This window comes from Megalobrama amblycephala, linkage group LG18, assembly GCF_018812025.1.
Source record: "Megalobrama amblycephala isolate DHTTF-2021 linkage group LG18, ASM1881202v1, whole genome shotgun sequence".
NCBI classification, from domain to species: Eukaryota; Metazoa; Chordata; class Actinopteri; order Cypriniformes; family Xenocyprididae; genus Megalobrama; species Megalobrama amblycephala.
In genome coordinates this window covers 37069616-37089375 of record NC_063061.1, presented here as the reverse complement: position 1 = coordinate 37089375, position 19760 = coordinate 37069616, and the positions used below count along the sequence as shown (strand labels likewise).

Below are 19760 nucleotides of genomic sequence, written 5' to 3'. Positions count from 1 at the left end.
AAACTGAGCAAAAACACTCAAATAAGAGGTTGAAATCAGATCAGACCCAGATTTATTAAGTTGTGATAAAACATTGAATTTTTATTGAATTTTGATGTTAATTGTAACAAAATGTCCTCCTCTGTATTCTGGTTTGACTGTAGTAAAATTAACGCAAAAACTGATGCTTCAAATCAACATTTCTAACAAAAACAAAATCTAAACCTTGACAAAAAGTAATTGAGAATGTCTAAGTATAAATCCAAATCCACAACTTAATAAAAATAAGTATTTACGTCTAAAAACCACTAAAGAATTTATAAGCCACTTTATATAGAACTAGACAAGAATTTTGTGGTTACGCCATTACATAAGTTTTTCTTTTTTTCCTCCCACCAGATAGCACTAATCTCCCTTCAAAAAATTGGATTTTAAATGCCTTGTCTCTATGGAGACATGGAATAAATAATTTAAAAATATATTAGGAAAAAGTGCATTATTTTCAATGGGGAAAAATAGCTAAATTGTATAAATATTGCATAAAATACCCTCAAAATTTTACATAGGTTTTCCGGAAAAACAAAAAAGTTACATTTCGAGGCTTCGGTCACTTTTGACCATGAAACACCACACAGACATATAAACAACATTAAAAACTTGATTTTTACCACAAGGGGGCTTTAAAAATACTGCATATTGCATAGCCCAGATCATTTGAAAGAATTTGATGGGAAATGTTTGAGTTCATATTGAGCTTTTTTGTGACTCATTTGTGAAACACTGATATTTTTATTTCTAGCAGTACAGTGCACAAGTCATTTTAAATGGTAGCTGAGAAAACGTGACGCTTGCTTGCTTAAGTCATGACTACAGTGTGAAATGGACAAATTGGTTCTGTGTAATAGTGCACGAGCCTGTAGTGCAGGTCTCTCACCCTGCCAAGATGCCAGCCAGAGAAAGGATGCCTCTTTTCGTGCCAGATTCTCACCTTGCGTATCTTCCCGATATCGGGCATCTCAATCTAGAGCACCAGCAAAGATGTAAAACTTAAAAAAAATATTTTGAATATTTGTGTTTTACACAATTCAATATTTTCAAAACTACAGTGGCCCTGAAAAATATCTGGACACTTATAAATATCACAGCATTAGAAATAGTAAACTTTGATGTATTCTTATCTACTATAATGATAAATTGACACTTAAGTGTACAAATATGTTTTGGGACCACTGTTTATTCATAGAATGAGACACAAAGACATGCAGACATACAATGAACTTGTCGCACTGTCCCTGTTCAAAACTGTCAGATTTGCTCTCGAGTTTCATCTCATCGCTCTTGCCTTTCTCTCCGTACACCTGCAGAAAAACCTGTGCATCTGTGCCGGAGCCTTTAATCTCCGACGTCCAGACCCACAGAGACCAGGGGAACTCTGTGAAACACACAAACACACAGAAAAGATGAATTTGTGTGTCTTGATGGATTAAGAATCAATTCAACAATATTTTTATGATTATAATTTTATCATTGATTTAATTCTTTTATGAAAATAATTTTATGTTATTATTGATTACTGTTTTTCCATTATTGATATTATTTTTTATAAATATAATTTTATAGTTTCATTAATGTTATTTTTTATGAATATAATTTTATTTTATTATTGGTATAAATATATTTATACCATAAACATATTTTTATTTATTTCATTATGTTTATGAATATGATTTATTTTTTATTTTATTATTTTTTATTAATGTAATTTTATTTATTTTATCATTTATTTTGAAATTTTTTATGATTATAATTTTATCATTGATTTTTTTAATGGATATAATTTTATTTTATTATTAATGTTATTTGTATGCATATAATTTGTTTTATCATTGATTATATTATTTTTATGAATACTTTTTTATTATTGATGTTATTAATTTCTACGAATATAATATTATTTTAATATCAAAGTAATTCTTTATGAATATAATTTTATGTTTATTGGTGTTATTTTTAACAAATACATTTTATTTTAAATTGATTTTATTATTTATATGAAAATAATTGTATTTTATTATTTTATTATTATTTTATTATTTTTAATGAATGTAATTTTATTTTACCATTGATTTTTTTATGATATAATTGTATCACTGATTTAATTATTTTATGAATACAATTTTATTTTATTATTAATTATGTAATTATTTGTAGGAATATAATTTTGTTTTATCTGTGATTTTTTTAATTATTTTTTATTTTTATTATTGATATTATTTTCTATGAATTTTATTTTATAATTGGTGTTCTTTTTAAATAATTTTATTTTTAAATTGATTATACATTTTTTATGAACTCAATTTTATTTTATCATTGATTTTTTAAATTGTTTATGAATATAATTTTATTTTATTGATTTGGGTTTTTGCATCATCATTTTGAAATAATAGGTGACTGACTGCATGTTTGCACTGAAAGAATGACAATAACTTTAAATACATATATATATATATATATATATATATATATATATATATATATATATATATATATATATATATATATATATATATATATATATTGCAGCACATTAAGTGCCTGGTTACACTGAATTGCATATGGTTAGTAAATAAGATGCAGCTCTTTACACCGAAATACATCATGTTTGATTAAATATATATGTAAATTTTCCCCTAACTGTTTCGACAGAGCAATATTTTGATAATTTGCTCACTCTTTTGCTTTTTCTGTCTGAGTGAGACCATCTCGTATAGTTCTCGCTCCACCAGTCCATCGCCCTCATCTTCATCCAACCACCTTCCGCAGGGAAATACCTGCTCTAAGCCTGTGAATGGGCAGTATACAGTCACCTGTGAGAGAAAGAGAGAGACCGCACGTCGTATGTATGAATAAGTAATGAAAGCTTCAATACACCTTATAGCCCCAACACGCACCTTTTCACAATGCCAGCCGCAGCCGATCCCAGCGTTGTCCTGTCCGATCGTCACTCTACTGAGCGGGCTGAGCAGTTCCAGCAGCTCAACGTTAAAGATGTCGATCTGGGCGCGCTCAAACGTGCCGCCCTCCAGGAACAACTTGCCACTGTTCTTAATTCCCTTATGACCGTACATCACGAGGTGGATTTTAGAATCAGTGCCCGCTCCACGAACATCACCCGTCATCACCTGTACGTTATACACAATCGCTACACGCACATACACAACAAACAAATTCAAAAGTTCTGATGAATCATTTCTAAGGCATCTAAATAATCAACATGAGCAAAACCGCACTGAAGAACATTTCTTAGCAAAATGAAAATAACAGCGTTTCGACGACATGGCGACAAACACACTCTACAAACGCAACTCTTGTGTATTCCTGTGGGCGGAGGTTAGTCAAAAAACTGTTTTAGTGACGTCATTAAAGAAGGAAGTAGAGGGATGTAGTCCAAACTGGCCGTTCGATGTAGGCGACTTCTGTTAAATAAAATATCTCGCTTGGCATTGAACTTTGAGCTTTAACATTTTACAGATTTTATTTATACTCTAACAACAACATTACACACTAACTAAAGTTTGAAACATGGGATCACGAAGAACGGGACCTTTAATCATTTGACAGCATGAGGCATTTTAATCAGATGCACTTACTCTAACACACACACACACAGCTCTTACCCATTGGTTGTGTGGCCCCAACGAGCACATCTCTTTGTATTTTGCCATCCCCTTCTGAGATGTCAAACCAGGCGTCAACAAGAAACTCATAAACCTCTTTATTCCCCATGTCGTCTATTACAACCTAAAACAAATCACCATAACACATAAACAGACCATATTAAACACAGAGGAGAGAAACACAAGATGTTCTTTATATTTGAAAAGTGCGTTTGTGTACTTTATGACACGCCCAACCAGCAGAAGACCCCCTGTTGTTGTGTCCGATGGTGATTTTTCTGAGTCTGCCAAGATTTGGTGCTTCGATGGTGAATTTGTCTTCATTACCGCGCTCAAAATTGTCCTTTCCATCACTGGCCAGCTTCCGTTCTCCTGCAAACATCACACCAAGACTGTGCCACATAAAACACTAACACACACAGGAACATGGACTGGTTTTAGTACTGACCTGTATCCCCAAACTCTCCAAAAATATTTAGATAGACATCAGCATCAGTGCCACTGCCTTTAGCATCCATTGTGAAGACACTGGCTATGTACTTGTTCTCTGCAATACATGAACAAACACATACATTAACACATACAAGGTAAAAACCTGTTATCATCATTTTATGTACCATGTTTTTCGGCCATTAACTATGATTACACCATGGTATGAGGTCTTTCTTAGAAACAGCTGTTACATCTAGTCTTTCTCTCTCTCTCTGTGAGATGTAATGTTATATTGTCAGCGGTATATGGGAATGTTGGACTGGTGAAATTGTGATCCCCACCTGAAACTCTACTCTACTACTAAATTTCTCCTAATCCTTTGTATGCAACCTGAGTCTGGTTTGGGCTGGAGATGTTTGTGTGCATGCATCATCTATGATCATGATCACATGACCTATGTGATGTTATCTATGGTTTATATGGAACAAGATATAAATGCTGCATGAAGTATATCTGTAGGTTATGTAGTATTTATTAGTAGTGTTTTTATGGTTGGTTTTGGAACAACATGAATGTGAGTACATAACAGAATTTTCACTTTTGGGTGATCTAATGGTTTAACCTAAATGCATGTTTAATAATTGTAAGAAATGTATCTAATAAAAAATAAATAAAAAATAAAAATAAATAATTAATTGTTCTAGACACATTTCTGGCACATTTTTCAGGTGTTCCAGCAATAAAATAAAATAAAATAAAATAAAATAAAATAAAATAAAATAAATAAAATAAAATAAAATAAAATAAAATAATCATGTTTTATAATTGTAGGAACTGTGTCTAGTTTAAAATTATACTAGATTTATTGGCACATTTTTCAGGTGGTTCATAAAATAAAATAAAATAAAATAAAATAAAATAAAATAAAATAAAATAAAATAAAATAAAATAAAATAAAATAAAATAAAATAAAATAAAATAAAATAAAATAAAATAAAATAAAATAAAATAAAATAAAATAAAATAAAATAAAATAAAATAAAATAAAATAAAATAAAATTTCAGGTGGTTCAGAAACAAAACAAAACAAAACAAAACAAAATGGTTTAACCTAAAAGCATGTTTTTCTTATTGTAAGAAATTTGTTTAATTTAATGTCTGACTAGATTTATCGGCACATTTTTCAGGTGGTTCAAAAATAATAAAATGAAATGAATAAGGTAAAATAAAATAAAATAAAATAAAATAAAATAAATTAATACAAAATAAAATAAAATAAAATAATCATGTTTTATAATTGTAGGAACTGTGTCTAATTTAAAGTTATACTAGATTTATTGGCACATTTTTCAGGTGGTTCATAAATAAAATAAAATAAAATAAAATAAAATAAAATAAAATAAAATAAAATAAAATAAAATAAAATAAAATAAAATAAAATAAAATAAAATAAAATAAAATAACATTTCAGGTGGTTCAGAAACAAAACAAAACAAAACAAAAAACAAAACAAAACAAAATGGTTTAACCTAAAAGCATGTTTTTCTTATTGTAAGAAATTTGTCTAATTTAATGTCTGACTAGATTTATCGGCACATTTTTCAGGTGGTTCAAAAATAATAAAATGAAATGAATGAGGTAAAATAAAATAAAATAAAATAAAATAAAATAAATTAATACAAAATAAAATAAAATAAAATAATCATGTTTTATAATTGTAGGAACTGTGTCTAATTTAAAGTTATACTAGATTTATTGGCACATTTTTCAGGTGGTTCATAAATAAAATAAAATAAAATAAAATAAAATAAAATAAAATAAAATAAAATAAAATAAAATAAAATTTCAGGTGGTTCAGAAACAAAACAAAACAAAACCAAATACAGGTTTTAGGTTTAACCTAAAAGCATGTTTTTCTAATCGTAAGAAATTTGTCTAATTTAATGTTTGACTAGATTTACCGGCACATTTTTCAGGTGGTTCAAAAATAAGAAAATTAAATGAATAAGGTAAAATAAAATAAAAAAAAATAATACAAAATCATAAAAAATAAAATAAAATAAAATTCTAATGATTTAGCCTAAAAGAATGTTTTATAATGGTAAGAAATGTATCTAAATTTAAGTTTGACTAGATTTACTGACACATTTTTAGGTTTAGGTTTTTCCAGTAATGTGATTCATTTATTTACTCTCTATTGTGCAAGTATGTATTGTAAATAAAAGGTCACAACATACGTTTTGGAATGTCCATGGGGTTTAGGCTGCCCAACAGATATCGGACAGTAAGTCCGTCCCCCTCTTCTCTGCTCAGCCAATTGTTGCAGGCGTAAAAGAAGCGGAGGTGTGGCCTATTCATGTCAGTCACAATGACTCGGTCCAGGAACCAACTGGCACTCATGCCTGTGTTATCATGCTCGATTCTGCATTACAGGAAGTACATGACAAGCTGTAACTTTTAAGACTTGCCTTTAAGGTAGTTACTCTTGGATGTATGCGGACATATGCATGTACCTAATTTTCTTTATTGGCCCAACATTGTGAGTTTTGATCCTAAAAACGTCAGTCTTGTTCTTTTCGAAGGCTGTTCTGCTCCTGAAATAGAGAAATAAACCTGTGAATAGACTCAAAACTAAACGATTTCCTGTGACACTAAATCAAGCTTCTGACTTTGTAATGCACCGACATCTAAAACTGACTATGAATGAGTGTGTGTTTATGAGAGAACCATCTGTCACTGTCATTGACCCACATGTCATTCTACGGTCTCTTGCGCTGGCTTCTGCAAAAACATCTCTCTAATCAAAATGCAAAATGCATGAATTAAAAATCACCCAGTATGAATTACACATCCACTCACACTGCCAAATTACTCACACACGTCCACACGGACTTACCGATGCGGTGAAACCAACACACATCTCACCTGAGATCAGCACGCTCAAACCGCACCAGCAAACTTTGGAAATGATGACATTTAGACAGATTCTGAGATTCTGTTAAATATCATCTCAATTCCAAAATGTTGCATGCTGACTGTCGGACAGAATTATAGTCCAAAAACATTTCTATTTTATTTTGGTGAAACTCTCTGAGAAGGTGTTTATGAACAAATCCACATAATAAATTAGTCTTTTGGTGACTGGATGAATCCCACGAAAACATGTTAGTAATGTCACAATGCAAACAAATCTTAAAACTAGGCTCCTCTTCTTTAAGTAAAATAAAATTTTTTCTTCCTTTAGATAGGCTACTGGGGTGAAATTTAACCCAGATATTTTCTTGACAAGTTTCGTGAGATGCACCCAGCTACCCAAATATACAACGTTTCTCAAATAGGTTGTAAAATCAGAAATTTTGAGACATAATAAGCTAAACTTCCAAATGATTGATGAATAAACAGTTAGCCTATAGGTATGGAAGCTTGTTTCCGCCACTAAATAAAAAAAATAAGGTAATTGCGAGTCACAATTCTGACTTTATATAACTCGCAATTCTGACTTTATAAATCGCAATTCTGACTATATCTCGCAATTCTGACTTTATATAACTCGCAATTTTGACTATATCTCGCAATTCTGACTTTATAACTCGCAATTCTGACTTTATATCACGCAATTCTGACTTTATATCTCGCAATTCTGACTTTATATCACACAATTCCGACTTTATAACTCGCAATTCTGACTTTATAAATCGCAATTCTGACTATATCTCGCAATTCTGACTATATCTCGCAATTCTGACTTTATAACTCGCAATTCTGACTTTATATCTCGCAATTCTGACTATATATCTCGCAATTCTGACTATATCTCGCAATTCTGACTTTATTTCTCGCAATTCTGACTTTACATCTCGCAATTCTGACTTTATATCTCGCAATTCTGACTATATCTCGCAGTTCTGACTTTATATCACGCAATTCTGACTTTATATCTCGCAATTCTGACTATATCACACAATTCTGACTTTGTAACTCGCAATTCTGACTTTATATCTCGCAATTCTGACTTTATATCTCGCAATTCTGACTTTATAACTCGCAATTCTGACTATATCACACAATTCCGACTTTATAACTCGCAATTCTTACTTTATATCTCACAATTCTGACTTTATATCTCACAATTCTGACTTTATAACTCACAATTCCGACTTTATAACTCGCAATTCTGACTTTATATCTCACAATTCTGACTTTATATCTCACAATTCTGACTTTATATCTCTCAATTCTGACTTTATATCGCAATTCTGACTTTATCTCTCGCAATTCTGACTTTATCTCTCGCAATTCTGACTTTATAACTCACAATTCTGACTTTATCTCTCGCAATTCTGACTTTATATCTCACAATTCTGACTTTATATCTCACAATTCTGACTTTATATATCTCGCAATTCTGACTTTATCTCTCGCAATTCTGACTTTATATCTCACAATTCTGACTTTATATATCTCGCAATTCTGACTTTATATCTCGCAATTCTGACTTTATCTCTCGCAATTCTGACTTTATCTCTCGCAATTCTGACTTTATATCTCTCGCAATTCTGCCTTTATAACTCGCAATTCTGACTTTATATCTCTCGCAATTCTGAACTTATATCTCGCAATTCTGACTTTATCTCTCGCAATTCTGACTTTATAACTCGCAATTCTGACTTTATAACTCGCAATTCTGACTTTATATCTCGCAATTCTGACTTTATATCTCGCAATTCTGACTTTATAACTCGAAATTCTGACTTTATATCTCGCAATTCTGACTTTATAACTCGCAATTCTGACTTTATATCTCACAATTCTGACTTTATATCTCGCAATTCTGACTTTATATCTCGCAATTCTGACTTTATATCCCGCAATTTTGACTTTATATCTCGCAATTCTGACTTTATATCTCGCAATTCTGACTTTATATCTCGCAATTCTGACTTTATAACTCACAATTCTGACTTTATATCACGCAATTCTGACTTTATATCTCGCAATTCTGACTTTATAACTCGCAATTCTGACTTTATAACTAGCAATTTTGACTTTACATCTCGCAATTCTGACTTTATATCAAACAATTCTGACTTTATAACTCGCAATTCTTACTTTATATCTCACAATTGCAAGAAAAAAACTCAGAATTGTCAGATAAAAAGTCACAATTACCTTTTATATTTTTAATTTCATGGCGGAAACAAGTTTTCATATATAGGTGACCAGTTTATGAATTGTTCTTCATCTTTGTGCAATCTTCTTCTAAACTTTTCTGAAGCTGCATCTGTCCTTTTTTCTCCTTTCTACATTTTATGAGTCATTATGCAACATTAACCGTTTGGACATTCATCTGAGCAGGTAAAAACTCTCCCATTAGTAATTAGTTTCTAAATCATTTACCGATCATCGATCAGCACTGATCAGGGTGACTGATTACTGTAGGGAGAGTTTTGAGGGTCTTTCGTTATACTCATATAATATCAACACGCACACATGGGATATTATGTGTGTATGGAGATTTTTATGAGTAGCCTACCTTTTGTGTTGAATATGTGTAAACTTCTCATGTTTTCCTGAAAGACCACAAAAGAAAGTGATGCCATATGACTGTCCCCTCTCATTGATTCAATGAGAAAGTCACATGAATCTCTTCACCTTCAGATGAATGTCCATGGTGATGCTGTATAGAGGAGAGCAAATCCTGTGCTTTGCACCATGTGATCGTGGGTAATGCATGAGCCAAGCGTGATTAAAATTCATGTCATGAATAATTCATTTCATGAATATTATAATCATACAGCCCTACTAAGAAAACAATATCTGTTTCCTAAAGATGTGTAGGTGTGAATGAGATGGTCAAAGCATGCAGGATGTTCTCTTGTACAGCATTGTGTGCAAAAAAGAAATGCATGGCCACACACGAGCAGATGAGGTGGCCTTGTTACTGTTATACCTCTTTTCTGTGCTGTAGATTGAAGAAAAATACAGAATTAAATAATTAACATGGCAGATATGCACTGTCCTGTCAAAATCAACAGAAATTCCTACTTATTTTGCACCACAGACTTCCTCAAAAATACCAGCCAATTCAGCTGACACTTGAAAGATTTAAGGACTCAAAACAATAACAAGTAGTTAGTATCTTGATATGCATCAAACCAGTTTTATTAACTGCCAATCATAAATGATAATGAGGAATGATCACTTTCGGTAACCAAGCTCGTCAATGTGCATTTGTACTTTCCCTATAAGAAAAAATTACTTGACTTTGGAAACTCTCAAGAAGCATAACTTACTTGCTGGCCAGGTGAACTTTGGGAGTCACTCCAAACTCTCCATACAAGGTGACGAACACATTAGCATCAGTCCCAGCACCTTTAACATCACCTGTGATGGTCACCACCTCGTACACTAAGGAGAAAAGCAGAACGTTCGGTTATATATCAATTATACCTGACCTCCACCAAAGAAAGCATCTTGTATTCATTTGCATAACATTAGAAGGGTTGTAGTCTCAAATGCAGAGTGCTCAGGTATATCCCGTGTAATTCTAAGCTCACCCATGTTTGTATAAGCTGAATTGCTGTAAGCAATATCTCTGTAACTTAGCCATGTTAATTGAGTGAGAGTACGACATGGCCCTGATGCTCACCATGTGACCTCTACCTTTCTCTGAACCACTGCAAGACCCCGTGACAACCAAATGCATGTTTTATCCTGAGGATCAGTTTAACGTTCAAACATATGGAACATGCTTTTCCTAATCAAAATGTTCACAAACTCAATGTATACTGGCCCCCTGAACTAGGATTAATTGGACACCATGGGAGAGTTACTAATCAATGTGGGTTTTCAATTAATAATTTTATTACATTCAGTCAAACCCATTTATCTTGGCATATGGCAATATCAATGAGCCCTAATTTCAGGAAAGACACAAAAGAGCATTCAATGTGACAAGGACATTTTTTCCTGGCTGGTTATAACTTTTTTATGTCAGTTACTAGACTGAAAAAACTAGACTGACCCAATTTGAATCTGAAAAGACTAATTACCCCTTAACAAACTAGTTGGTCAGACTAGTTCTTAAGATAGACTTAACATAGAGGATAAGTAGCCTATGCAACTGGCCACTTTTTCTTTTAATTAATCAGTCAATATTCACAAACTGAAAGGGTTTGAATCAATTTACATTGAATTAACTCGCTAATCATTCATAAGGGAAGCTAAATCAACAAATAACTCACTGAAAAACACGTTACTTTAATTTCTGTTTGACTCTAAATAAACATTATATACACAAATAAACAATAAAACAATTGTTTGCATACTTACCGTTCATGAAATCTGTATAATTTACAATATGTTCGTTCATATAATGTAATAATGACATTTTAATCATTTATTATGACTGTTTCGTGTGGTCAAATTTTTCTGTCAGTAATTTTTGGACCGCAGTCGGTTACGTCTCTCGTGCGACCATGCCCTTTTTGCCTCCCCTTGCACAGTTAGCTGTCAACTATCTCATTGACATTTTAAATAAACCATTAAATGTTTATTTAAGTGATAAATAATGACATTACTTATGTTTTAGTTTACCAGTATACATCCCATACTGATCCTAACGGAAAGTGTTCGAGCTGTTGCTATATAGGCCTACCTCAAGTGCTCACTAGAGTCGCGATATTATATTGAAGCAAAGGAAACGCGTCACTCGTATTATTATGAATGGGGAAAAGTGCAATGCGCAATATGGCGGAATAAGCCCCGCCTTCTAAATAAGATCCAATCAGGTTCTGATTATTAAGTAAAGTCATCGCGTCACTGAAGCGGCTCCAGTTTCTACAGAAACAGTTAAGGCAGGAACACACCAAGCCGACGGTGGGTCGTCGGGCAGTTTTTGTTCTGCAGTTTTTTTTCTCAGTGTGTTCCACACCGTCGGCTGAAGTTGGTCCTCGTCTGCTTTTTTCTGGCCGATTTGACATGTTGAGGCAGGAGCACACCAAGCCGACGCCGACGAACTAGTGGCGATGAAAGCAGACTGCGGGGTTGGCTCACGTCGGCAGCGTCTGGGTCCAAAGTCGGCCCAATACACCAAACCAACGCTCGACAGCCGACGGACAAGTTGCACATCAGTTCTGCGCTTGCGTAAGATGAAATGCCTTTCCGTACCAGCAGGTGGCAGTTGCTGAACAGCCAATCTGGGGTGCGTTTCCCAAAGCGAACTATGGTCGCAAGTTCCGTCGTTACCAATAGAGTTCAATGGGACTTACGACCATAGTTCACCAACGATGCTTTCGGGAAACTCACCCCAGAATGATCAGATGGCCCGACGGACCAACGAGCTCCGACACTGATTCAACATGTCGAATCGGCCGAAAAAAAAGCCAACGAGGACCAACTTCAGCCGACGGTGCGGAACACACTGAGAAAACTTAGTCGGCCGGCGAAGAAAAACTGCCCGACGACCGACTGTCGGCTTGGTGTGTTCCTGCCTTTAAATCAGCATTGGAGCTCGTCGGTTCATCGGGCCATCTGATCATTCTGATTGGCTTTTCAGCTACTGCCACCTGCTGGTACGGAAAGGCATTTCATCTTACGCAGGCGCAGAACGGACGTGCTACTTGGCCATCGGCAAGAGTCAGTTTGGTGTGTCAGGGCAACTTTGGATCCAGACGCTGCCGACGTGAACCAACCCCACAGTCTGCTTTCATCGCCACTAGTTCATCGGCGTCAGCTTGGTGTGTTCCTGCGCACAAAAGACGCGCATTTAGGACAGCTTGAAAAATACAGTTTTTTTTGTCATGATTTGAGCATTTAGAAACAAAATTTATGAGACAGTTGTTGTCAGATTTCATTGGTGATTTCATATATGAAATTTAATTGAAAGCTTGGCAAACATCTTTGGAGAATTTGATGTTTCCCCATTCAAATAGATAGGAGCTGTACTTGAATGCCCGAGAGGAGTTTCAAAGATGGCCGCCGAGTGAAATGACTTGTCTTAAAGGGACTAAGTCCCTGACAACAACTGTCTCATAAATTTTGTGTCTAAACTCTCGAATCATGACAAAAAAAATAAAAAATTTCAGGCTGGATCAGCCTAATGCGTATGCGCAGCTGACGCGACCATCATAGTACAACAGCCAATCACATTACTTTCTGGTGTTGCATGAATGCAATTGGCTAGCATCTGTGATCTGATTGGCTGATGCCTGCGTTGGCACTTGAAAAGTTGAGAAATCTTCAACTTCTTCAACATCTTCTGCCGTGAGCAACGCGAGTGAAGCGACGCAACGGAACCCAGAATTTTTGGCAATGCATGACGTCACCCATTCAAAGAAGCGTTAACGCCGACGCCCTGTGTGAATGTAGAGTAAACGTTGTTTGAAGTGTTGTTAAAGTGACAGTTCACCCAAACATTTAAATTCTTTTATCATTTACTCACCCTCAAGTTCTTCCAAACCTGTATGAATTTCTTTCCTCTGCTGAACACAAAAGAAGATATTTTGAAGAATTTCGGTAACTGAACAGTGATGGACCCCACTGACGTCCATCAACTGTTTGGTTACCTATTTTCATTTTTGGGTGAACTATCTCTTTGAGTTGCGATATAAGGTAAGGTACCCCTGGATCTGTGCTAAGTGGTAACCTCAATCGAACGTGCTACACCTGACTGAACCTGACAGCTTGATGTCCATCGTGCTGAATGAGGTTTTGATGGTTCCATGAAAAGGCCGATTAGAGTGTAATGTTTCAGGCCATAGAGAGGTGCCCGTCTGATTCAAATCCACTGCTGGCACGGTGCCCGTCGCCGTTCTCTCATGATACCCTGCTGCCAGGACACTGTAATAATCAGCCAATCCAGACACACTTCTGCTGTGCCAAACAGAGACCTCTAGAGCTGTCTGCCAATATGAAATCCGGAAGGTTCTCTGACTGGACGTTAGTGGAATGATCAGAATTTTACTGCAAATCAGATACTGACACTCTTAAAAAGGAAAGTTCCAGTTATTGCAGGCCTAAGATCAAGAAGGTTTTAATCTCCATATTGCAACTCCAAAAAAATCGTTCACAAGAGGTGGATTCTTTGCTCGAAAAATCTACTGAAGACTTCTGTCTCCATTCCTCCCTCATCTATTTCTGTTGTCTTTGTTCAACCTCCAGCGTTCAAGTATTCAATTAAGAGATGTTCCAGGGTTAAAAGAAATCCAACCTGTGAGAAACCGAGGACGGGGGTGCCTGACTGAGAGTGAAAGCAGAGAAAGAGACAGACAGACGCAGCGAGAGAGAAAGACAGCTTATCCTCAGAAAAGACAGACAGTTTGAAGGAAGGATAGTTCATCAACAAATGACAATTATATCACTTATTCGCCCTCATGTTGTTCCAAACCTGCATACTGAACACAAAAAGAGATATTGTCTGTCAGTATTAGCTGTCAAGCACAACAAAAACAGAAATGAAGTAGTCCATGAATTGTGCACAGTATTCAAAGTGTTCTGAAGTCATAATAGCTTTGTGTGAGAAACAGGCCAAAAGTTGTTCATTGATAATCTTCTCCATCACTAAAGCTCTGAAATTTCTTTCAAACCCATAATAGCATGTTTGGAAGAACGTGAGGGTGAGTAAATGATGACTGAACTTTCATTTTGGAGCAAACTTTAAATGATGAATGAATGCATTAAATTTTGCCAAACTGCTTTGGGAGTCTCCCTTTATCTTTTGTCTCGATCAAAAGACAGACTTGAGAATAAAAAGAAGAACAGGAGGGAAATCCTCTTCCAGAATCTACCTTTCTTTTTGTTGAATTCGTCTTCTTGATCATCCGATTCCTCCGTGTGATAGTTCAGCAGCTCCTGCTGGTAGATCTCGGCATAATCCACCTGTTTGACCTTCGACTTCTTCCCCTTCTTTGCTTTCTTGTCCTCGTCGCTGTCAGAACCTTTCTTTTTCTTTTTATCCTTTTTCTTCTTCTTCTTATCCTCCTCTTCCTCTGCCTCCTCCTGCATGGCATCCTCATCCTCCTCTTCCTCGGCAGACTTCTTCTTCTTCTTGCCGTCTTTGCTCTTTTTCTCCTTGGACCCCATGTCTTCTTGTCCTTCTTTGCTTTCGGATGGTTTACTCTTCTTTTTCTTCTCTTTCCTTACCTCTTTTACGTCCTGTTCCTCGCTTGAGGATTTCCCTTTGGTCCGTTTTTCTTTGCCGACAGGCTCATTGTTGTTCTGTTCGTCTGTCCCGTTGTCATTTTCTGTCACCTCGACATCTTCCTTACTCTTCTTTTTCTTTTTCTCTTTTACGGAGTCACTCTTTTTTCTCTTCTCCTTCTCTGTAGGTGTCTCAGTGCTTGCTGTCTTCTCCTCGGAGCTCTTCTGTCTGGTCTTTGCATCCCTCTTGCTCTTTCCTTTCACCGTTGGCTCCTTCTCCTCTCCTTCGTCATCCCTTTCTTTGGTTTCTGTTGGTTTTTTCTCTTTTGTGGGCATCTTTTATTCATCCAGAGAGTGGCGAGGTGAGGGTGAGTGTTTCCTCGCCGTCTGCGGTGTAAGGTGTCGCCGTCTGACCCGTGCAGGCCGATGGGCCCCTGCGTGCAGCTGGAGCGGGGCCTCAGCTCGGAGCCGGAGGCTCTCTCGCGCAGGTCCTGCGGTGCGGTGCAGAGCTCATGAATAATTACTGGCCTCAGAGTGGTCACATGATCTGTGAGAGAAAGCAAATGAAAACGGAGAGGACAGCGAGAGAGAGGGGGGTTGGGCCTCATAACGTTCATTATTCATGGTCTCGGGATCGCTTTACTAAAGCACGGCGTGCTTTATATATATTTATAAAAATACATAAACACAATGTCAATGGAAATATAACCTCTTTTATGCACAATTCAAATGCACATCAACAGAAAAAGGACAAGGCGAGAAAAGAAAAGGAGAGTATAACGAAGAAAGTCAGACAGACAGAGAGAGAGAGATAGAGAGAGAGAGAAAAGATACACCAGTAGAGAGGGAGTATTACAGAACAGATAATTAAAGACGCTTCACTAACACTTGTAAATAATTAACAGTGATTTCATTAACACAGATAAATAAGTTAGTGCCACTGGATTAACGTGGTCAAACTATTTAACATGCTTTACCCAACCTAGGCAATAAAGAAGATCGGGCTCCTAATTTAGGCAAATTGTCGTCTGGCTGAAAGTGGAAGAAGTCGCTCTAAAACACTTGTGTGTGAACATACAAGAAAATGAACACAAAGAACAGCTCATAAAGACAGCTTTTTACATTTTCTTGACCGTACAAACCTCGCCTTCACAGTGTTGTGAGTGGTTGCCAGGGCATAACTATGACATTGCTAAAGTGTTTTGGATAGTTGCTAGGTGGTTGCTAAGGTGTTCGGATTAGTTGTCAAGTAGTTTTTTACTGGCACAAGTCAAAAATAATGGTGTACGCCCTCAAACAGAGCTCAACAGTAACAGTTTGTTTATGCTGGCTGAGCAGTTTAATACACCCAAAAATGTATTTAAATAAATATATTAAAATTACATTTATATGCATAATTTAAACTTAATAATTTAAATGTGTATTTTTTTTTACTAATATATGTGCAAAATTATATTTTTTACAAATACATTCAACAAATATTTTCTTTTCGAAGAAAAAAATGCAGTAATAGCTGGATATTTTACAGATAAATTCATAAATTCATAAACAAATATGATGGAAAATGAAAAAAGATGGCATAGATAACAAAACATGTCTGTTAAAGTTTTGCCTCTTTGTCGCCATCTCAGTTTGAAACCTGCAATTGCAGTTGTTTGCGGAATTATCATCTTTACGTGGGTTGTGCATCGGCACGGCTCCTCAGCGCGGCTGAATCTAGTGTTTGCTGTCAGTCACCGCACTGTTGTGGATACTACTTAGGAATCCAGCTGCTGTGAGAAAAGGCTATAAATGATCCGCCACCTGCAGGATTCTCACATGATATAGCCTACTAGCTGGGACTCATTCTTTATGTAAACAGACGTGACGTAATGACGCACAGACGAACGGCAGCATGCTCAAATTTCCCAAGGAAACCCACCAGTACCACTCGAATTAGAAAACATTATTACAATCTTACCGTTGTGAATCGGGCTAAGGTAAGGAGATAGTTTTGAACACTGGCTGATATGCAGAGTTGGGTAGTTACAGATTACATGTAATCTGGATTACATAATTAGATTCTAAAAATCAAGTCCTTGTAATTAGAGTAAACTACTTTTTAAAATATGTAATGAGACTACAGTTACTTTTTTATGGATTACATGATTACATTTTATTTACACAATGGCAGTAAGTGGTTCACAATTCATTAATTCTCCTAATTTTTCATTTTTTTTAACGTTTATATTTTATTCATAATAAACCTGCCTCTTATATATGTTCGTGATTCTTCAAGTTTTTCCAGCGGTGAAGGGGAAATATAGATGAATATATATGAAGTAATAATAATATATGAAATATAGATGAAATATTTGATGTAGCAGTGATATTGCTGTAAATTTCATGTTTTTCAATATTTGTTTTTGTAATGTTGCTGTTATTTTTTGGAATATATTTTTTCTTTGAATCTGTCAAAATAGTACAATATTACCCTACAATATATGTGACATCAAATAAGGGTTAGCACAAAAGTAATCTAAATGTAATCCAAAAGTAGTACCAAAAATGTGTAATCTAAGAGATTATATTACTGATTACAAATTTTGTCATGTAATTTGTAACTGATTACAATTCATAAGTAATATACCAAGCTCTGCTGATATGTACTTGTTCAAAAATTGATTTTGGATAATGCAGCTTTAATTTCAAGGCATTCTTACTGATGATATCAAAGCAATCACAATTCACTCTTGCAATTTCTACAAAACATCATATATCACATGATCATACTATGACATAATATGAACAAATAGGAATCAACAAATGTTACAGAAAATAAACACATAAACGTACATGTATAAAACAAATGTCATATGTGTAATGACAATGAGTGCAGAACTGGTCTGAAAGGACTGACACAGCACACTGACTGCAATATGCCTAATGCTTAAAACTATAATGCTAATGATAATTCTTCTGCAGGTAAATTGCTATTCTATATGTGTATGGATTGTTTTGTCTTTGTAAGAATTTGAACCCATAAGAAATTCTCCTGAGACGACACCCTAATTCTAACTCCTGCCATTAGCTTTATTACAAACACCTGATACTGCTATCATCTGATAAACACAAACTCACACACACACAACCTCACAACATCTCATTTACACACTATATATCTCGCATACACACGTTTTTATCTCTCCCTCCCTCCCTCAGGCACAAACACATTACCTCAGCAAGGATGTTGTGTGTGCATTAGCTAGCTTTGTGGGTAGGACATTTCTTGTCCTGACCATTTACCACAATAAAACACCAGCCATATTCATTTTAAAGACAATAACTCGCAACTGTCTATCTATCTTTTCGTACAACTTACTTCAGTTTGCACACGCAGAGAAACATCTTGTGGCCACATACACTTTTACTAGCAATGAACATGACCAGCAGAGGGCGATATGACCGACAGAGCGTTGTCATGATGCACACACATACAGAACACACACCATATGTTAAATAATTCACTCTTCACTAAACAGTCTGTTGTAGAGACAACAAATGGGTAAGCTGACCAGCTAATATACTTACATCTGACCCTCTTGTCAGTGTTTGTGTGTGTCCAGTCCGCTTTGTAAACCAAGTGGACTCAAAAGACTCAAAAGAACGATTCGCTCTCTGATCTAGTTCTCTGAATGAGTGAACAATGCATTTTAGGTGAACTATTCTTGCTGAGAATGAAAACATTTTGCAGGTGCTCAAATAAATTATGTATTTAGAATAAATCCAATCTCCATGAGTAAATTAAAAAGTATTACATTTACACGTAAACTGAATTTTGATTCATTGTCTTTCAGACCTCATACTATATAGCCAGAACCCTAAAGTTTGTCATTGTCAGGTAAAACTTTACAATAAGGTTTCATTCGTTAACATTATTAACATGATCTAACAATAAACAATACTTATCCTAAGATAATGTTATGCTTAGATAATGAAACATTTTAATGTCAAATGTCATATCTGTTAACATTAGTTAAAGGTTTAGTTCACCCAAAAATGAAAATTCTGCCATTTATTACTTACCCTCATGCTGTTCCACACGCGTTAATCTTCGGAACACAAATTAAGATATTTTAGTTGAAATCCGATGGCTTCGTGAGGCCTTCATAGGGAGCAATGACATTTCCTCTCTCAAGATCCATAAAGGTACTAAAAACATATTTAAATCGGTTCATGTGAGTGCAGTGGTTCAATATTAATATTATAAAGTGACGAGAATATTTTTGGTGCGCCAAAAAAACAAAACGATTTAGGCCTTAGTGATGGCCGATTTCAAAACACTGCTGCAGGAAGCATCGGAGCATAAATGAATCAGTATTTCGAATCATGATTCAGATCGCCTGTCCAACTGCCAACGGCTGAAATCACGTGACTTTGGCGCTCCGAACAGCAGATTCGATACACTGATTCATTTATGCTCCGAATCTTCCTGAAGCAGTGTTTTGAAATCGACCATCACTATATAAGTCGTTATTTTGTTTTTTTGGCGCT

The 19760-nt window shown here is 35.2% G+C and overlaps 1 protein-coding gene across 2 annotated transcripts in view; it reads right to left on the bottom strand.

Moving 5' to 3' along the window:
• loxhd1a (lipoxygenase homology PLAT domains 1a) overlaps positions 1-19266 on the bottom strand; it is a 49991-nt gene extending 30725 nt beyond the window's left edge. The window contains exons 1-13 of one of the 2 annotated variants that reach the window (XM_048167093.1): positions 18589-19266; positions 14876-15774; positions 10382-10496; positions 10039-10050; positions 6602-6682; positions 6326-6510; positions 4105-4203; positions 3877-4028; positions 3657-3780; positions 2931-3181; positions 2711-2846; positions 1251-1411; positions 914-1000 (exon numbers count right to left, since the gene is read on the bottom strand). In XM_048167093.1, the coding sequence (XP_048023050.1) occupies positions 914-1000; positions 1251-1411; positions 2711-2846; positions 2931-3181; positions 3657-3780; positions 3877-4028; positions 4105-4203; positions 6326-6510; positions 6602-6682; positions 10039-10050; positions 10382-10496; positions 14876-15563 (2091 nt within the window). In that variant the 5' untranslated portion in view covers positions 15564-15774; positions 18589-19266. The remainder of the gene's footprint in view (positions 1-913; positions 1001-1250; positions 1412-2710; positions 2847-2930; positions 3182-3656; positions 3781-3876; positions 4029-4104; positions 4204-6325; positions 6511-6601; positions 6683-10038; positions 10051-10381; positions 10497-14875; positions 15775-18588) is intronic. The other variant, XM_048167094.1, reaches the window with a different exon arrangement.
• Between the last annotated feature and the right edge of the window lie 494 nt (positions 19267-19760).